Source organism: Camelus dromedarius, chromosome 21, assembly GCF_036321535.1.
Source record: "Camelus dromedarius isolate mCamDro1 chromosome 21, mCamDro1.pat, whole genome shotgun sequence".
Lineage (NCBI taxonomy): Eukaryota > Metazoa > Chordata > Mammalia > Artiodactyla > Camelidae > Camelus > Camelus dromedarius.
Window position 1 is genome coordinate 16,738,949 of NC_087456.1, and position 21,894 is coordinate 16,760,842.

At 35.3% G+C, this 21,894-nt stretch overlaps 1 protein-coding gene across 3 annotated transcripts in view; it reads right to left on the reverse strand.

The window, feature by feature from the left end:
• Positions 1-9,022: 9,022 nt before the first annotated feature.
• Positions 9,023-21,894, reverse strand: part of FH (fumarate hydratase) — a 29,931-nt gene continuing 17,059 nt past the window's right edge. For all 3 annotated transcript variants that reach the window (XM_064477211.1, XM_010992074.2, XM_010992073.2), the window contains exons 3-10: positions 21,702-21,812; positions 19,774-19,950; positions 18,570-18,752; positions 16,148-16,313; positions 14,828-15,031; positions 14,145-14,272; positions 11,911-12,064; positions 9,023-9,392 (exon numbers count right to left, since the gene is read on the reverse strand). In XM_064477211.1, the coding sequence (XP_064333281.1) occupies positions 9,250-9,392; positions 11,911-12,064; positions 14,145-14,272; positions 14,828-15,031; positions 16,148-16,313; positions 18,570-18,752; positions 19,774-19,950; positions 21,702-21,812 (1,266 nt within the window). In that variant the 3' untranslated portion in view covers positions 9,023-9,249. The remainder of the gene's footprint in view (positions 9,393-11,910; positions 12,065-14,144; positions 14,273-14,827; positions 15,032-16,147; positions 16,314-18,569; positions 18,753-19,773; positions 19,951-21,701; positions 21,813-21,894) is intronic.

The following is a 21,894-nucleotide window of genomic DNA, read 5'->3' on the forward strand; positions in this document are numbered from 1 at the left end:
CGTCTGTATACTTTTGCATACTTTTAACTAATCGAGCAGAAAGTACAGAGTTCCCATATACCCACTTCTCCCCTAACTAATAACATTGTGCATTAGGGTAGCACATTTGTTACCACTGATGAATCAAGGATACATTATTACTAACTGAAGTCCATATTTGGCATTAGGGTTCATTAGTTGTGTTGTGTAATTTTGCATGTTTTGAGAAATGCAGTGTCAAGTATGCACCGTTACAGTATCATACAGAATGATTCCACTGCCCTAAAAATGCTCATGTTCCACATGCTAATCCCTCCCCACTAAACCTCTGGTGAACACTGATTTTTACTGTCGCCATAGTTTTATCTTTTCCAGAATGTCGTATAGTTGGATTCATATGGTATGTAGCCTTTTGGACTGGCTTCTTTCACCTTCATTTAGCACCTTTCACTAGTGTCTTTCTTCATGGCTGGATAGTCCATTTCTTTTATTTTTTTAAATCACTGAATAGTATTCCACTGTACAGGTGTATCAGGGTTTATTTGTCCATCCACCTACTGAGAGACATTTGATTGTTTCTAATTTTTGGAAACGATGAGTAAAGATGTGCATGTTTTTGTGTGGACATAAGTTTTCAACTCATTTGTATAAATATCAAAGAGGGCAATTGCTGGTTTAATGGTGTGTATTCATCTTCGTAAGAAATTGCCTTCCAAGGTGACTGTACCAGTTTGCATTCCCACCAGCAATGAATGAGTTCCTGTTGTTCCACATCGTCACCAGCATTTGGTGGTGTGTTTTGGATTTTCACTGTTTCAATAGGTGGTAATGGTACCTCATTGTCGTAATTGTAATTCCCTAATGATGAGCATCTTTTCATACCCTTGCTTCCCATTTGTATATCCTCTTAGTTAAGGTGTCTGTTCAGATCCTTTGCCCATTTTTTAACTGGGTTGTTTGTTTATTGTTAAATTTTAAGAATTCTTTGTATATTTTACTTTTCTAATTTTTCACAATAAAACATTTTAAGTAATTCACACATAAAATGATTTAAATAATGAACAAGTTACAAAGCATAAATAATTTTCATCACAGAAATTTCCATTAGCAATAAAAATAAAAGTAACCTCTAAGATAATAAATTTTGCTTCTGTCCACTGTTAAAATATATTGGTTTTGATAAGATTTTTTTAAGCACCAAAAAACTTCTTATAATGTTGTCACTAAAGTCAGATAAATAATTTTCCTCCTTCCTCAAATTAACTTTGATTAATAACGAAAGATTGACTATTAACTTATAGTCAGAACCAAGTAAAATAATACTCGCTCATTAAACAATCAATTAAAACACAAGAAAGGAAAGAACTTAGAGAAGTACATACATGCAGAGAAGTAGGTAAGGTAGAAAAATCTCATCGTATGTATCATCACTGTATCTACAAAAGGCCAAGATAACCCTCAGGGTGGTCCAATTTCTTGAGAAACAATTAAATATTAGTTCTAATTGCCAGAACTAGCTGTTTCACTGGATCAAATGGCTGGTTCTTTCTAGATATCTTGTGTTTGGGGGTCTTTTTCAATCTCTTTGTAACTTATACACAATAGGACTAAGTATTTTTTATAGAGCTTCTATGAGAACTTACTTTGTTCTTAAAGCTCTTTGGTAATTTAAAGTGTTAGTTGTGATGAAACAGAAAAACTTAACAAAATCAATTTCTGAAGAACAGAGATCATACTTCTTAATCTGCTTGAGTTTAAAATGTTGCAACAAAATAATACCCAAAATAAAACTATTTCAAAGCTCAAGGTAATACTTCCCTAGACATCTGACCTAACCAGTCTGTAGATATGAGGTTGGGAGGGTGGACCTTCCATTTAATGGAGAAAACTGAAGTCATAAGGTACATACACCTTCTCCCTCTCACCGTCACACCTATAGATGAAGACGGCCGTCAACGATGAGGTGAGGTTTAGTTTTACATGTATTTCTTGGTTATAAAATAAAACTAAAGGCATATGATTTATTTATTAGGCCACTTCAAATATTCATGAATCAAAATATTACGTATTCAGTATATGTATACATTAGCAATGATGTCTGAGATAGTAATTTTTAATTACTTAAAAGTGAGTAAGGTATATGGAGGGGGTAGAAAAAGAACAGAAATTACCATCGGTATTTTACTACTTAATCTTCTTTTTAAAAAATAAACTCTATTTGTTTTAGAAGTAGTTTTAGGTTCGCAGCAAAACTGAGAGGAAGGTACCGAGATCCCCCATATGCCCTTTTCCCCACACGTGCATATCAACATTCCTTGCCAGATTGGTACATCTCTTCTAACTGCTGAATTGAACTTGACACAAAATTATCACCCAAAGCCTATAGCTCACATGAGAATTCACTAATCAGGTTTTAAAGTGAAATTCAAAGAAATGACGGCAGGCCCGGGCCCTCAGGTTAGGACAATTTCCTCACCTGCTCCCCCCGCCCACGTGTGCGCCAAGCTATTTGCTGGAGAGGCTCTCCCACCACTGTCTGCCACGGGGGCATGAGCAATCCTCTTTTAGGTTAAGACGGCCTCATTTATCTTCTAAGCCTTAGGCCCGATCAAGCCAAAGGGGTAGTAAATGTTAAACACTTACTGTTGGAAAATGTTAAATGGCATAGATATTCCATGCCAGTTTCTTTGAGTTTGAATTCGTTTTTGTGAAGAGGAGACAAGTTACAGCACTTAACACTCAGGCCATCCTCCTCGGCTACCATCACTCCCTGGAGCCCCCAGCTCTGACGCGCAGTGAAAAAGAAAGGCAGTGCTACTTGGTGTTCCACTTGTAATTCATTTTCGCAAAAACCCCCAAAGTCTCAATATTGTGCTATCTTTTAATGTTATAACATAACTGGGAAAGCTGTCTGTTTTATTTTTTTAATTATTTTTTTTTTTACTGCTCATTCATTTAAATTTTTCTCAAAGTAATATAAACACACAGTTTCAAAAAATCAAATAGTATACCATGGGCTGGGAACAAAAATCCACAGCCCGCCAATGATTCCAGTCTCAAGAAACCTCAGTTGTAGTTCCACTTTTCAGAGGCAGCTGCATCCAAATCCTGAAGCTGGAAAGCTGTCTGCTTTAATTCTTACAGAATTATTTGGTCTATTTATCATGTTTGAAAACAGCTCTGCTATTTAGATTTTTCAACAGTATGCAGTGCTTTGATAATCAACCAACACTGGTGTTCATCTCCTCTGTATGAAAGTCTATCAGAGCCTTGTTACTATGAGTTTCATATTTAAAAAGGAACTGAAGCAGATAACCTGTAGATATGTTCCAGCTTTATGGCTTAGGGGGTATAACAGAGCATATCAGGGCTTACATTCAATTACTACACTTAGTCTTTTTATAGGGTAATCTGCCCAAACCTCATTCGTCATGCTGGTGAAAAGAAAACTGAATTACAAACTAGAGCATCTAAACTGCATATCCCTGAAACTCAAGACTTCACAGAGCTGAACACAGCATGATAATAGGGCAGCTGAGCAACTGTAGGCTTGGAAATCTACTTTAAAATAAACTTGTTTTTAAAATGTGGGTCATAATTCCAACTTTAAAATTATAACAGGTTTTACTCATTGTGTAGGTTTCTTCCCCTATCCTGCTACCCGGCCCCCCATCCCCTACAGTAATGAATTTGTGACTAAGACTGATGTCACCATAATGTTCTTGGGACAGAATGATAGTCCAATGATTCATCAGGCACTGGAAAAGGAAAATATTCAAGAAATCTAACATCACTGGCATTTGAAATATTTCAATGCTGTGAATCTCTTCCTAAAAATAAGGACAACAAAACAACTCGATACACTGATAAAAGTCACAAATCAAAACAACTGTGGACAAAGTACAGAACAAATTACAATTACTTAAAAAATCATCATTATTCACCAAAACCTTAACATTTGCCAACCAATTTTTCTTGTCAAAAATACATTGTTTGTTCTGGGATTTGTACCCTCAATTTGCCCAGTTACTCTCCATAAATGTTCTTTTTGGTGGCCGAGACACACAATAGTATTCAGGGTCTAAAGACTTTTTTTTCTGTAGGAACAACATTTGAGAAACAGATGAGTACTTTTCAAAGGCAACTGTAGTTGAGATTATGGGTGAGAAAGATAGAAAAAAGAAAAAAAGTGATCTGAGGACTCTGGTCTATGCCAAGAAATGGCTGAGTAAAGCAGGAACTCTGAAACGCAGCTCAGGTCACTAATGGCAGGCAGCTCTCAGCACTGTTAGCATTTCATTTTTTTTTCCTTTCATAGGGATTTCATTGAATCTGTAGATTGCTTTAGGCATATGGACATTTAAAAAAAATGTTAATTCTTACAATCCATGAGCATGGGTATCTTTCCATTAATTTGTGTCTTCTTCAATTCTTTTAACAGTACCTTACACTTTTCAGTGTACAGGTCTTTCCCTACCTCCTGTACATTTATTTCTAGGTAATCTATTTATTTTGTTGCACTTATAAATGGGATTGTTTTCTTAATTTTCTTACTGTACTAGCTTACTGTTAGCACATAGAAATGCAATAGGTTTTTGTGTGTTAAGTTTGTACCCTGAAACAACTGTATTCATTTATTATTTCTAAGAGTTTTTAGTGGCATCTTCAGGGTTTTCTACATATAAAATCATATTATTCAGTTTTAGTTCTTCCTTTCGATTTTGGATGCATTTTCTTTCTTTTACTTGCCCATTTGTTCTGGCTCGGACTTACAATACTATGTTGAATTAAAGGTGGTGAGAGTGGGCATCCTTGTCTTACTCTTGATCTCAGAGGAACAGCTTTCAGTTTTTCACTACTGAGTATGATATTAGCTGTGGATTTGTCATAAATGACCTTTATTACATTCATGTATGTTCCCTCTATAAACATTTTATTGAGTTTTTATCACAAATGGGATTGAATCTTTTGAAGTGCTTTTTTGGGGCATCTTTTGGTGTGATTTTAAGATTTTTATCCTTAATCTTGTTAATGTGGTATATAACATTGATTGATTTGCAGATGTTAAATCATTTTTGCATTCCTGGAATAAATCCTACTTGACAATGGTGTATGGTCTGTTTTATGTATTGTATTCAGTTTGCTAATACCTTGTTGAGAATTTCTGTATCTATGTTCATTAGAAATATTGGCCCATAATTTTCTTTTTTGTGGTGTCTTTTCTGGTTTTGGCATTAGGGTAATATTGGCCTTATACAATGAGTTAGGAAGTGTTCACTGCTCTTCAAATTTTTGGAAGAGATTGAGAAGAATGAGCATTAAATCTTCTTTGAATGTTTGACCGAGTTCACCTATGAAGCCATCTGGTCCTGGACTCTTTTTGTGGGGAGCTTTTTGATTATAGTTTCAATCTCCTTAGTAATAATCAGTCTATTCTGATTTTCTATTTCTTCATGATTCAGTCTTGGAAGATTGTATAATTCTAAAAATTTATCCACATCTTCAATTTGTTTGCATATATAGCTGTTCATAGTATTCTCTTATAATCGTGTGTATTTATGTGGTGTCTGTTGTAATTTCTCCTCTTTCATTTCTGACTTTATCTGAGCTTCCTTTTTTTTCTTAGTGAGCCTAGCTAAATATCGGTCAGTTTTGTTTATCTCTTCAAAGAACCAGCTCTTAGTTTTATTGACTTTTTTCTATTTTCTTTTTAGTCTCTATTTAAATTTTCTTTTAAAATTTATTTCATTCTACTGACTTTGGGTTTTATTTCCTCTTCTTTTCAGTCTCTTTATTTCTTGAGGTAGGCCTGTAGTGCTATAAACTTTCTTTGTACTGTTTTGGCTACATCCTATACATTTTGTTATATCGTATTTTTATTTTCATTTGTCTCTAAGTATTTTTTTATTTCTCCTTTGATTTCTTCATAGATCCAACAGTTGTTCAGCAGCATGTTGTTTAGTCTCCATGTATTTCTGATTTTTCCAGCTTTTTTCTTGCGGTTGATTTCTAGTTTCCTATCATTGTGTTCAGAAATGATACTTGATATGATTTCAATCATTTTAAACTTACTGAAACTTATTTTATGTCTAATGTATGATCTATCCTTGAAAATATTCTATGTGTGCTTGAGAAAAATGTGTATTCTGCTGCATGTGGATGGAATGTTCTATACAAATCTATTAAGTCCATCTGGTCTAATGTTTCACTTAAGGCTGCTGTTTCCTTGTTGACTTTCTATTTGGATGATTTGTCCACTGACGTAAGTGGGTTGTTAAAGTTCCCTACTATTATTGTGTTGCTGCTCATTTCTCCCTTTAGGCCTGTTAATTGCTTAATATATTTTAGTGCTCATATATTGGTGCATATACATCAATCACTGTTATGTCTTCTTGATGAATTACCCCTTTATCATTATAATGTCTCTTGCTTACCTTTTTTGGCTTGAGGTCTATTTACACCCACTTTCTTTTGGCTATCATTTGCTCGGAGTATATTCCATTTCTTCACTTTGACCCTATGTCTTTAGAGCTGAGTGTCCTGAAGGTGGCATATAGTTGGGTCTTGGTTTTTAATCCACCCAGCCACTTTGTGCCTTTTGACTGGTGAATTCAATTCATTTATATTTAGGGTGATTACTGATAGATGAAGACTTGGTAATGCCAATTTTTCTTCTGTTTTCTGGTTGCTCTATATCTCCTTTATTTCTTTTTCCTTGTGTTTCCATTTGCCATTTTGGTTTGGTGTTTTTCTATATTTTTTTGTTTCCTTTTTTTTAACGGTTTGTGTCTCTGCTCTAGATTCATGTTTTGTAGTTATCAAGAGATTCCTTTGTAGGTTATAATTCTTTTTTCCCTGGCTGCCTTTAAAATTCTTTCTTTGCCAATAATTTTGGGCAGTTTAAACATAATGTGTCTTTTTTTAAAAAGATGATTTATTGCACAATATGTCAGTTTGCCCTAAGAATAAAACAGATACTATTATTTTCAACTTCTAAATTCAGTACACAGTCAAGACCATTACTTTAAACTAAACTTCTACAGTATTATGAGTAAACCCTTTGTTACTAAGTTAGGATAGGGAAACATAACAACTTATAAAACAAATTTCTTAAGAGTTCAAAACATAATGTATCTTGAAAAACTTTTTGTGTTAAGGTAACTTAGGTGTTCCCTTAGATTCATGGACTTGTATATCCAATACCTTCCTCAGGTTTGGCAAGTTCTCAACTATCGTTTTTCTAAATACTTTCTCTGGTCCATTCTCCCTCTCTCCTCCTTCTGGGATACCTATCATCCTCATGTTGCCCTTCCTGAAGAGATCATAGCTTTTGTAGAATTTCATCATTTTTTAAAAGATCTTAATTCTCTTTCCTCTTTTACCTGTATCATGTCTTTGGACATTGCCAAATGTCCCTTGTCAGACAAAACTGTCCCCAGTGTACAAACACTGAAGTTGATTTTCAGTACAACCCCCCCCCCGAGAATTCTAAAACCCTTACTTAGGATTTCATCATAAAGCATAGTGCTTGATTTCACTAACATCACACAAAGAGGACTGTCAGCCCAAAGGATTCAGTGACGGCTCATAATATGCCAGGATATAGTAGACAGCTGTGCAAAGACTGTTTGAGGCTAGGAACTTGATCTGCTGTTATCTTTATTACATAATTGGTTATGTCTCTAGTTGAGCCCTCAAACGACAGCCTGTTTAGATTGAGGACGCCTGCGAAGGCAAAATATTCAACATCACTCAGTATCAAAACTACAGAAGCTGCCAGTTTGGTTGCTGAGTTCGAGGTACCGCTCCTCTAGCTGATTTTGTTGTCTGATTTTTTCCAATAAAAATATTTTTTAAACAAAATAGGTTACAGGAAAGCTAACTGCACGAGCATCCCATCATCACCATGTGAAAAACACCACCAAAAACAATACTGCATGGACTAAAAGTAGATCCTCTGGGCTCTGCAGTTCCACTAAAAGATTTGAAATCTCTTTTACAGTTAAAAAGAAAAAAGAAAAAAGAAAGAATATCCACTCAGGCTTAAGAGATTAGTTGTAAGAATATAATTTCATTTTTCATTACAGTGTTTCTACAACTTTTTAAAATTGAGATACAATTGACATATAACATTATATTAGAACTTTTAATTATGCTTTTAAATGCTATATATGCTACCTTCTAAATACCACAGGGGAGTTGGTGTTAATGAGCCTAATTTTCTAAGAATAAGTATCAGGGGAAAGAACCTGTTTTTTTTTTAAACATACTTGATAGAGCACTAATTACAGAAGAGATACTTTAGCTAGTGGGAATCACCCTCTTCATAATCCTGTTATTTATTATACATGTGGGAAGGGGCAGAGCAAACCAAATTGTCCCAATTCCCTATATAATTGAGGTTGGCTCTATTTTAAATAAAGCCTTAAGTTTCGAGTTTAAATCAACCTAACCTGGATCTCCCTAGATCTGCTACTTCAAAACTTCCTGAAGTTGTTTCAAATGAATTCCTGCTGAAAAATCCTGGCGCTGGTGTAGAGACGAGAGATAAGACTTACCTTCATGATACCCTCCCTTTCTTTCCAAGCTTCGTGCTTGCTCCCCTTGTCCTTTCTAATCCATGTCCTATAATTCTCGACTCAGTCTTTCCAGCCTATGAAAATTCAAATAAGATCAGGAGGTATGTGTGTCTGTGTAATTAGCACATAGGATATATATGTCTTAATTTTGTTAATCTACCCTATTTCCAAATACACACATGCATGCGTGTGCACACACATGCCCACTTAGAAGGGCAAATGCTTGGTCAGCTTATACTCCCAAATCACGGGAAAATAAAAGATGTCTGAAGACATGACTTTAGAATGAACTAACAAGAACTGTTTCATCACAGGAGAATTCTTTAAAAATACCACCAACCAAAAAAAATTAAAGCTCTAAAGCTTTTTTATAAAACACCTGAAATAATAAACACCCATACACATAAATCACAGAATCAGCTATAATACAAGTCAATTAATGATGAAAGAACAATCAGTCTGTCTTTCTTTTGATTTTATACAATTTAATTATTTTATTTTACACTTTTTAAATTCACTCTGGACCTAGCAGGTCCTGGGGTTTTACAAACTGACCAAACTGCCCTGCTAGAGATGCTCAAGTTCCACAGCAGCTTTCTTCACATTTATCCATTTTTGTTTAAGAAATGTAAGGAGTCTGTTTCACTTTATTTTATACTCCATAATCCTGTTTATTATAAATTTATTTCAATCACTTTGGACCCAACATGTCCTTAGGTTTTACCCACTCATCAAATTGCTCTGCTGTGAGATAGCCAAGTTCAATGGCAGTTGCCTTTAAGGTTGATCCATTTTTGTGTGCGGTCTTAGCAATCTTGGCTGCTTTGTCATACCCTGAAGGAAAAATTAAAAGGGGAGGTAACAGTTAGCAGTGGTTTTCTAAAGCAAAAGGGAATCATTATTATTTACTTGATATTGATGCTGCTGGTCTCTGAAGTAAACAGTTTTTAATCTTAAAAATATTTAACAGTGATTATCTTGATGGTTGTCATTTCTTATACAGAACATAAGTTTTACTTTTCTTAACTAATACAGACTTAAACACACCTCACTTTCTGCAAGATTTGTTCCTAAATTAAAATTGCCCAATGACTCAAATTATTTTCATGGAAGGGGGAGAATATATACATAAATACATCTCCATACATATATGTGTGTGTATATATACATATACACATATATCAAGACAGAAAAACATACATCTGAGTAGGATAAATGTGTTGTTTCAACAGCATGTTTAACCAGAAGCAATGATCTTTCTAACAAAGCATTAACAAGCTGCACGCGGCAGCACTACAGAACATACGGCACTGCCTGACCAGGAACTGTGGTGGAAGGCTCTGAGAGGGACAAGACAGGACAGTCGTCTCCTCTCCTGGGAGTCCATGCACAAGGAGGGAAGAGCAGGCAGGGCTCTGAGGAGAGATGTGCCTTCCGAGCTGCTCCCAACAGCTCTCTATTCAGCACTCCAGACACTGGCCTCTTTCCAGACATTACAAGGGTACAGGTTGGGAAGTTTTAGCATAAATATGTACTTGTGCGAGAGATCAACTGTTTACTTCAAGGTTAACTGCTTTTGAAATTAATAAAGATGGGGCAGGACAATTCTGCAAGTTATTTCAACTGAATGCAATTAAACAAAAAAAGACAAAGACAAAAGCCAGAAAGCAGAGAAAAAATAAAAATGAAACCAATGAAGGAGGAAAAAAATTAATAAAAAAAAAAACAAAATCCAAGGTCAGAGGACTATGACCAAAGAGAAGAAGCCTGCTGAGGCAATATGATCATCAACCGAGCAAAATGTTACATGTCGTGTGCAATTATCAACCACCTACAAGATCTTACATGTAGTATGCAATTATTAACCACCTATAAAACTTACCATGGGCATAGTAAATTTTATACTTAACTGAATTTGTGAATGCTAAACATGCTGAAAAGGGCATTTACTGATCAGACTAACTTTGGAAGAATTCTCATGTTAAACCTTTGGGGTCAATATTAGATATTCTGTACTTTCATGTTAATAATGACATTAAAATCTAAGTATTATGCTAATCCTTTTGGTCCTCTTCTACAAGTCCCACAAAACATGATTACCAACCAGCTTGTTACATAAGAAGCACAAAAAGAACCCTTGATGTGGAGTTGTAAGGTTCATGCTCTGTCACTGGTAAGGTGTGCTTTGCCCAATTATCCTGTATGGCTTTACCTCACACTAAATTGACCCTAAGAAAGACATACCAATCACTCAGCTTTAGGAGTATCTCTAATTTACATGTTTTGGTAATAAATTCTGAAGTATAAATGTGATGAAACATTTCTCACATGAGCCTTTGGGTTCCCCTGTGTCTCTCCAGTTGAATGCTGATGGACAATAATTTCAAAAGAATCCAAATATCATTGCCAATGTCAACAGTACATCAAAGAAGAGATAACATATTGGGCTCAGAGCTACCTGAAGCAGTCAAATGAGCTCTAACTTTAAAAGACTGAAATTATAACTTAACATAAAGCCAAGAATATAAAATCAGCCTCGACAGTTCAGGATTACAGAAGTAAGATTGTTTCGTAACAGTAATCATATCATGCCAAATGACTACATCATAACTTGCTCTAAAATAGAAAATCAAAGAATATGTTAATAATCTCAGCTCAGAAGTAAGGAGAAGATGGGAAAAGGCTTTTAACACATCATCACATAATGCAATGAATGCCTCAAAACCCATGAGTCAAGAGTGTATTTAATGGGGATCACTATGGTCTTAGTCAGTCTACAATCCAAGTCAACATGTTTGAAGCTACATAATGAGATATTTATAATTCTGGAAAAGGCTTGCAATACAAAAGCCATAATTTTAGACAAAATATTTGCATTTCCCCCCTTTCCCTATAAGCAATGCATACATAACCCTTTTTCTTTTAATTTAATACATTTCTGAGTTGAATAAAACAACAAAGTATAGTACAGCATCTAGAGAAGGTAGAAAAATGAATTAAATCACTGTTGTTAATCAGCCAGTGTCACCTAGTGACATTATGAACTGAGAGGACCTTTCCCAAGTGTCCTGCAGTATCTGAATTCCATCAAGATTAAAATAAGTTTGAAGTTCTACTTCTGAACTTACCATATTTCAGATAAAATGAAGCATAATTAATCAAGTTTTTGAAAGAACTATGACACCATAAAGGTTAAAAAAATATATAGTGTCTTTCAACACAATTTCAAATGTTTTAAGCGATTGTCCAAAAGGAATTTGCTGTTCACCAACACTGATCCAGAAGTCTCTTAAAATTTTTCAGCTTTTTAACTTTGTATTCAAAATGGCACTACTAATCCTTAAACGCATACCTATATGAGGATTAAGAGCTGTCACCAACATTAGAGACTCATTCATTAGCTTGTCGATCCTTTCTGTGTTGGCCTGGATTCCCACCACGCAGTTTTCTGTGAAGGAAACTGACGCATCCCCCAGCAGCCTGGCCGAGTGTAACACATTTTTAATCTAAGAAAGAACGAGACTTATTAAGCCTACCTTTTTTCTTTGTCCAATAACATACTATTTGCTGGTTCACAAATGAATATACAATTCAATTAACATATAGCACTCCTACAACTTGCAAAGCATCATACTCAAGAAAACAAATATGAAAGGAATTATAAACATTTCAGGGCACATAAGTCTAGAAGAGGTAAAAAGGTATAAATACAAATAACTAAAACAAAGACAGTCTATGGTGTTACAAAACACAGGTATGAAATGTTAGAGAGCATAGAGAAAGAGAAACAAATTTCAGTTGTAGGAATCGATAGAGCTCTGTTTGATGGAGAGGACTTCAATAGACAGATGGAAAAAGAATCTTCCATGCAGCAGGAAGAGAAACAAAGATGCAGACGTCAGAAAGTTCAGCATATGTTGGAGGCAATCAGTGAAGTCAGGGCTTCCTAGTTCTTGTTTGTTTTTTTGTTTTGTTTTGGTTTTTTTTGAGGTGGGAGGTAATTAGGTTTATTTCTTTCTTCCTAGAGGAGGTACTGGGGATTTGAACCCAGGACCTTGTGCATGCTAGGCATGCGCTCTACCACTTGAGCTATAGCCTCCACCCAGGGCTTCCTAGTTCTTAATGATCAGCATGTTTATTATGCTTAACAAAACAAATATTCCACGGTCACTTGAAAATAACCTTTCACACAGTATTTTAAAACAGTATAAAGTCTGTTTTAGCTTTTTTTTGTTCTTTTTAGTAATATTCCCAATAGATAGTAAGACACGTATCTACATCCTAATCCCTCTGGTCTGAAACCCCAGGGTCTGAAAACCAACAATGGACTCAAGGAGAAGGAAAAGAACGTCAAGGTTTAACTCGATACCAATGATTTTATTACATGGCAAATGTTGATTATCTTGACTTATTTTCTACTAAAAACAAAACAGGCTTTTGTTTTTAAAGAAAAAATTAGCAAGACATTTATTGTTTTGCACTGTTTTTGCCAGGCAGTTGGTGTTAACTGTTTGGAATCTGACCTGAAAGCAAAAGCTTATTGGTCTGAGACGTACTTTGGCCTATTTTTCTATTTTACACTAGAATGTACATTCCATAGACGCAAAAAAAATCTGTCTTCTTCATTGTTCTATCACTAGCAACCAGTACAGTGCCTGGTACAAACTAATAATCAATATTTGATGAATACACTGAATGAATGTATTTAATATTTGTCATTCATGTTCTTATCAAATTGAAATCAGACTGTACACCAGATATGCACTGGAAATAAGCCTCTAATATATATTTAGATACAATACCTTACACAAGTAAAGGACTCTAAATGACAACAGCTCCCTTATCTGAAGTTGGGGAAACTGGATGAATGATGATGCCATCTTGTTCCATCTTCATAAAGATGAAGGAAAAAGAACAGATTTAGCAGACACAATGTTTTCAAGGTATATGGAAGAGATAAAACCAATGGAAGAAAGCCTTGGGGGGCGGGGAGGGGAGAGAAGCAGAGAGCGTGCTGAAGAAACCAATGACAAAGAGTGTTTCAGGAGGGGAAGAGTCAAGGTCAGATGTTAGCCATGGCATGTCTACTGGACTCAAGAGGTCACAAGTGCTATGAGAACAATTCATATACAAGTGCAGGGATGTAAGGCAGACTGTAGTGTAAATAAAAGTGAGAATGGGTCTTCCTTTAAAAGGGTTGAATTCAGAGAGAAGAAGAAAGCAACAGCATAAGAAGGAGACAGGCTGGAGGGAGGGTTTCCTTCCTCTTTTTTTTTTTAAACAGAGTAGACTGGAACATATTTCTAGCTACTGGCATCCCCAGTGGCAAGGGACAAGGGAGAAACCTATATCCCACTTCTGGAATTTTTCTTTCCATTAAAAAAAGCAAACCATCAAATTACTTAAGCTAAAAGTCACCTATCTAAATATTCAGGATTAATCCTCTAACATTAATGTATGCTTGATTTCCAACTGCTACCTTTATCATTCAAGTACCTCATGAACTTTAAGAAAGCTTTATGAAAGACAAAAACCAAGACCACTAACCTTCAGTTAAAGACATTAAAAGTCAAATTTAAAGCTTACCATCATTGGCTTGAAAACATTCAACTCAAAATGTCCATTGCTGCCTCCAACAGTAACAGCGACGTGATTCCCCATGACTTGGGCTGCAACCATGGTCATTGCTTCACACTGGGTGGGGTTCACCTTGCCTTCAAGAAAACCGCCAAGGAAAGATACCACATCAAACACAACTGTGGCTTGAAGTATGAGTTAAGATTCGGTTTTATGTCAAATAATCCAGAAAAGAAGGAAATATAACTTCATTAAAAAAAGTAAGACATATAATAAAGCAAGGACCCAACCATATCTGTGGGGCCAACCTTACCTAAAGAGCCAAAACCCAAAATGAAAAATTTAAGATGCGTTTCGTATAATTCATTTTTATGCAACCCATGCTGATCACTTTAACAGTGTGCTCTAGAACTCTATGGGCTTTGGATCATGAGAAAGAACTATCAAACATTTTCTAATGTGGGAATCAAAATATATGCTGCTAACTAAAACTCTTTTCTCCTATATTGTTGGGTGATGTTCCTAGGAGCCCTGATTGAAGGCGGCCCACAAAGACATTCTGAAACACATACGCCATACATGTCCCCATCCACTTGGGGATCATGTTAAACAAAAGTAGACCCGCTTTGTAGATGAGAATGCCTGGGTTCTAGTCAAGTTCCAGCTCTAACATTTACCAGCTATATAATTACCTGGCATGATACTGCTTCCTGGTTCATTTTCAGGCAAAATCAGTTCTCCCAGACCTGAGCGAGGACCAGAACCCAGAAAACGAATGTCATTTGCGATCTTCATCAGACTACAGGCAGTAGTGTTCATGGCTCCACTGAGCTCAACCAAAGCATCATGAGCAGCCAGAGCTTCAAATTTATTTGGAGCTGTGACAAAAGGCAAGCCTGAAGAAAAAGTAACCTGTATGAGTTAACAGGTAAAATTAAACATTTTTCTAATATCAGCAAGTTAAACAGAAAGTGCCAATACATGAAAAGCAAAAACAGAACAAAATACAATTTTTACTTCAGAAAAAAATGCTTAAGACTCAAGCTTCGTCTACATTATTCAAAAAGTCTCTAAGAAGCAGAAAGAAACTGATGATATCAGCACACTGAAAGGATAAAAAAACAAGTACAATAAATATATTGAAAGAAAAAAACACTATCCTACAGGAAACACGTGTGTATGATGTCTGACTACACTTGAGTAAAGATGAAAAATAGGTAAAACTCACTCTGCTTTATTCCACACCCCCTTCTTTGTAACCTCCCTCCCCCATTTTAGGGATTCTGTTCCCTCCTCTGGCCCGGGCCCACAGGATCCTGAGAGATTAGGGGACCCAAAAGAGTTAGACATTCTCAATCTCTCCCATGTTCAAATTTTTAAAGATCTACACATTCTAAACCCTATAATACAATTTCTCTCAATTAAAATCTGATTAAAAAACAAATCTCTAGTAAGTAAGAATGAGCACTGTATAATTATCTCAACCCTAACCCCCCGGCAACATCTGTATCTTAGTAAGAGTTTTCTGGAGATGACAGCTCTAATGACAATTCTCATTACTGAGCATAGTATTCCACTAAAGAAAAGAAAATTCAAAAAAGTCATTAATTCAAAAAAACTCCACAGCATGCCACAGAAAAAAAAGAATTAAGCCTGTCAATCACCAACATATTTATCACTCAAATGAATTTCTCAACCATTAGTTGATTTTCCCTGCTTTGAAAATGAGTATTCAAAACATCTTTAAAGAGAAAATAACTGCATACTACCTGATAGTAAACAAAGTTAACACCAACAGATTTTAATTACATGCTGTGTGAACTCACGGATGGAAAACTTTTAAAAAGCAAGAGGATTAACACTATAACTTCTGAAACAGACATAAAGCACATACACGTTCAATGGGAAAATATTATTTCTAACTTTAAATTTCTAAGATTCAAAGCAGAAACACCTGGTAAAAATACAGACTAGTATGATGGAAATGAGTAATAAATCGTATTATCACTTACCTGTGAGTGCAGACACTTTGGCAGCAACCTTTTCCGCAAAGCCAATTCTCGTATTTAAACCCGTACCGACAGCAGTGCCCCCAGCTGCGAGCTCGTAGATTCTTGGCATGGCAGCTTTTATTCTTGTTATTGCATATTTCACTTGCTGAACATAACCACTAAATTCCTGAAAAGAGAAAAAAATTAAAGTGAGAATATGTAATTTCCTAATGGCTTATGAGTTACTCTAACTGCATTAAACAGAAGTTTTTAAGAAACCTGTCTCAAGTACAAAATAAGCTACCAAGTGGTATTTATGCTATTTTAATTCATACGACAAGCAAAGAATAGGGGAGAAAGAGGATTTATAAACCTATCAGGTAGATAATGTCACTGATGATAACATGCGGCCTGGTGATAACTAGTCTTCTAATAGAAAGCAAAGAAAAACAACATAGGAAATAAACTTAAAAAAAAAAAAAAAAAGAACAACTGTCCTAAATTAAATTATTGGTTTATTTGCAAATAATTTATTTTTTGGTGTACCTCAAATCACTTTGAGAAAGACAAAACCTGAATCCCCTCAAGAAAAAAACCAAACATAGAAATATCCTCCATACAATTTCAGTTAAAACACTTGACAGGGAATTCGAGGATGTTTTATAGGGACTCAAGAAGCTAAGTGACTCACTGAACAGCATAAGAAGGTAACAGGATAAAGACAGACTATAGCTTCAAGATGCATTCTAATTCCGCTATTAATGCCACACTGGTTCCCAAAGTATAACATTCTAAGTAACCACAGAATTTATCATGTTGAGAACACAGCAGGGGCCCTATTAAGAACTATGCAGGGACAGAAGGCACAAACTGGAACTCAACTGAGCAAGCCAGGATATATGATTATAAGAAATCTATCTTTTTTCCTGCCTAAAAACACAGAAAAACCTTGAATACTTTTGATTAGTACTAGGATTTCATACTGCGCTAAAGAAAACATTTTAGAAGATACAGCTTCTTTCAGGTAGACCTGATCCATCTGATCTGATGTCACTTATGTACATAACAGCTGGATTTACTTAAGAAATATATTTTTTTATTGGGGAAAAAAATTGCAGTCAAAAAACTCAAAACACAATTCCAATAAAACCAAGTATACATGCTTCTGATAAGGTAAAGTCAAACAGAAAAATGTGACTTTCTGTCATAATATTCAGGGTGATGATTTTACATGGGAGGCTGAGTCATGGCCCAAACGGACCTGAGCACACAATGGTTTTTCCAACATGTGAGACACACACAAAAAAGAAAAATGTTAGAAAACAAAGGGATACTTAAAAGTTTCAAAAACATATACTGTATCTCCTTAGAAATTATGCATGTTATTAAGAGCCAATGATACAAAGAGAAATAAGGCAGTCTTAAGAAGCAACTTAATTTAATGAGCTCAATTTGGTCATATCATCTGTATGTCAATTAATCATTTCTAGTTTTCCTCACCCCTTTTGTGACAAAGTTAAGCTAAGTGATCAAGCTTTTTTCAATGTTTGTTCTTATCTGAACTTCAAATGAAATCTTTCCAAGTAAGCAGCAGTCAAACTCTCACCCTCACCTGAATTTCTACAGAACTATTATTTAATAACCATCATTTGATACTTGGCATATATAACCATCTATTGATATAGAACTTGTGTGTGTCTTACTTCCCAAACTGGAGTAAGCTTACTGAGACAAAACTGTTCCCTGTATTTCCTTACATTTCCTTTGCAATGTATACTATTACAGTCTTTAAGGTATCAATAAAGAAACATAAAAATATAATAAAGAAACGTAAAAATACAATCAAGAAACTCCAAAATACTGGTATTTTGGAGAAGAGAGTATGTGGCCAAAACAATTTTAAAGAGTAAAGTATGCCCCATTTAATCATTTTAAAATCAATTTTTAAAGAACCTACTAATTTAGAGTAAGAGAGAAAAGGAAGAAATGATAATGATACTGAGGAAGATGATGATGATGGCTAACACCAATATGTGCTTATAATGCATCAGGAATGGTTCTAAGCATTCTCCATGAATCAGCTTATTTGAACCTCGTAACTGTACTAGGAAAGAGATAATATTTTTCTCATTTTAGTGCTCAGAAAACTGACACACGTAAAGGCTCAATAATTTTCCTAAGGTCCAATAGCTTGCACATAGCAAAGCTAAGACTTGAACTCAAGCAGACTGACGTGAAGTCTGGCTCATAGCCAGGATGCTCTGCTCTTCTCCTAAGTGGATGCCAAGAAAACTATGGACTGATTAATGCAGAACCATCTCTGCCACTGAACTGAATTGTTATAAATCTGGTTTCTTAAACCAATGTGGTTTAGAGGGTAATCTCTATTTTGGCCATTTGTATGAAGCCCACAATTGAACCAAAAGTAATCACACTCCTCTACCTGCCCAAGAGTAAGTGGAACAGCGTCCTGTGTATGAGTACGCCCAATTTTGATGATCTGGGCAAACTCTTTGGATTTTGCATCAAGAGCATCACGTAGCTTCTGCAATCCTGGCAGCAGTACTTCATGAACTTCTATGGCAGCAGCAATGTGCATTGCTGTGGGAAAAGTATCATTGGAGCTCTGTTGAAAAATTTTCAAAAGAAATGTAAAATATTAAATCAGAGGCAACAAAAAACAAACTTGAATGTCTCAATTTAAAAATCTCACTAAATGACTACTCAAAACTCGGTATATTTTGTACTCAATGCCATTTACGTATGGCAAGTGACATAGGATCAAATACAACGCAACCTGATTTCCTTTGTGGGAGGTGTTTAGGTTGGTATTACATACACCACCTATAATGAATGTTTATTATATATTATCATCATATCTGCTTACTAACAAATGACAGCAAGACATAGAGAAGTACAGCTAGCAGATGCATGTAAGACCAGCAGTAACAAAACACTGAGTTAACTTAGTCTTCTCCAAAATCCATGGTCTCAGTCTAATCATGAGAAAATAGCAGACAAACTCATACTGAGGTTTCATTCATTCATTCATTCCATTCTACAAAATACTCGACCACTGCTTTCAAAAGTGAGGAAGACGAAAGACAAACTCTCACAGATTAAAGGATCCTAAGGGGATATGATGACTAAATACAATGTGGAACATGGACTGGATCCTGGAAGAGAAAACGAACATCGATAGAGAGCCAGGGAAATCCTAGCAAAGCCTGTTTAGTTAAGAGTATTGTAACAATGCTAATCTCTTAGTGGGATAAGTGTACAGGGATATGTAAAATATTCAATATTAAGGGAAGTTGGGTGACGGGGTCTACAGGAACTCTTTGAAATATCTTTGTAATTCTTATAAATAATTTTAATTTCAAAACAGAGTTTATAAAATATAAAGCAAGCAATAAAGATATACATATATACTAAATTCAGGTGTCCTAAAAGTGATTTTTTCCCCCTAAAAGTAATTTTTATGAATTTTAAGACACATACCCAAGATTCCTAGGAAAAATAAGAATATATAAGAAGTCCTTTCCATTACAGAACATAAGCAGAATGAACACTGTGTCAAAAGTTAATGCCTATTCACAAGGAAAATCTCAATTTATAACAAAGAAAAGAAGAGTTCGTATACTGACCTGGCTTTTATTAACATGATCGTTGGGATGCACAGGTTTCTTGCTGCCAAGTTCACCTCCTAGCATTTCAATCGCCCTGTTGCTAATGACTTCGTTTACATTCATATTTGTCTGGGTTCCTGATCCAGTCTGCCACACCACAAGAGGAAAATGATCGTTTAATTTACCTTCAGCTACCTGCAGAAAAAAATGTTAAAAAATAAATTAAAAAAATAAGAAATATTCAGTATTCATTTAACTACCACTTTTAATCAAATACAATTAAGCTGGCCTCATTTATAATATCTTAAAGACATTCACTTTGTTCGTATGCTATTGATGGTACCATATAGTTCGTGGTTGTCCAGCAAACTGAAGCTTCTGCAGCATCACTTTTTCTAACCACTGCTACTTTAAAAGGCGAAAGATTATCTGTTGTGACGTATAACAATTTCACTGATTGCAAATGAAACTGAATCAAAGTGATCTTTCTTCTATTTCTCCATCTGCCTCCTCTAGAAATATCCAGATAGGGCCACCTGTTAAGGCTGGTAAACATGTTAAGCCTCTAGATAAATTTACTGTTGGTACTTGGCAGGAATATCCAACAGATGTTACTGCCAGAGTCAACATGATAACGAATGAGTGACTTAACAGTGTGACTTCACTAACAGCTACTGCACGCCACAGATGTCTGATGAGTAGCACCCTCCTAGCATAGATATAAACATCATCTAGATTTGTTCCTATTTTTGTCATATTTTTGTACTTTTAGTTAATTTATTAGTTTTTGAATTGTAAGCTTTCTAAGAGAGTGGGTGCTTAACTTCATCTTTAGGAATGATTTTAGCTTAAAAAAAATCAATAGGCACTTTAGAAATCGATTACCTTAGACACGGTTCACTTCAAAGTAAAACTTTTTTGTATAAAAATAAATAGGTGATCAGTGTAAAGAATTCTGAGAACTGAGAAAAGCATAACAGTCACCACAGTTCCACCCTCACAAATAAAGAGAATCAGCATTTTGGCGTCTCCTCCTAGTCTCTACTTCAAGTGATGGGAGTATACGTGTAGATATAGAAAAACACATTTTATGTTCATTTTTTCTAAACAAAACTAGGATCATAAAGTACATTCATTTTGCAATCTTTTCTCCCCACTTCTTCCATGGTAGGCTTTGTTCTATGACATTCTTTAAAAAACTAAACTACTATGGCTTCACAATGTAATTTACACAGTCTAATTTATTATTATTATAAATAGTAGGAGTGGGGGGGGTAGCTCAGTTACAGAACTCATGCTTAGCATGCATGAGGTCCTGGGTTCCATCCCCAGTATCTCCATTAAAAAACAAACAAACAAACAAACAAAGGTGGGGGATGGGTATAGCTCAGCAGCAGAGCATGTGCTTAGCATGCACAAGGTCCTGGGTTTGAACCCCAGTACCTCCATTAAAAAAAAAAGAAGCTGAAGGTAGAAATCTAAAAAATAAACAAACAAACAAACAGTACTGCAAAGAACATTATATACTGAGCTTTAAAACTGTTATCTCTGTCTGCTTCCTTAAGCAATTATGTTATTAGTGGAATAGTGAAATTATATTCTCCATACATATTATCAAATAACCAATTAGCTTTAAAAGGAATCATTTATACATAAAATAAATCAAATACATAAGTTTAAAGGGTATCTCGTCAAAAAGTTTTCTTAAACTATATAAATTATAAGTAAAGAGAATTGAAAATAAAAGGTCATCCAGCAAATTTGCCACAATATAGTATTTTAAGCACCATATTAATAACCTTACCAAACAATAATGCTGCCACCCTACCCTGAAATTCATTAACTCAGGGATTCACAGTGCCCCTTTCCTCCTGCCAGAGCTTGCCATCATCCAGGGGATAATACGGGTCTGATGCCATTAAGTAAACATATTTATCACCTCTTACCTCATCTGCTGCCTTCATTATTGCATTAGCAATCTTTGGATCAAGACCATAATCCTGGTTTACTTCAGCAGCTGCTCGCTTCAAGATGCCAAAAGCTTTAATAACTGGGATCTAAAATTAATCAGAAAAATATCTCAAATTTGCAATTTCAGTTAAGCACGAAAGTTTAAGATTACTACTTTATGCAGGTGCA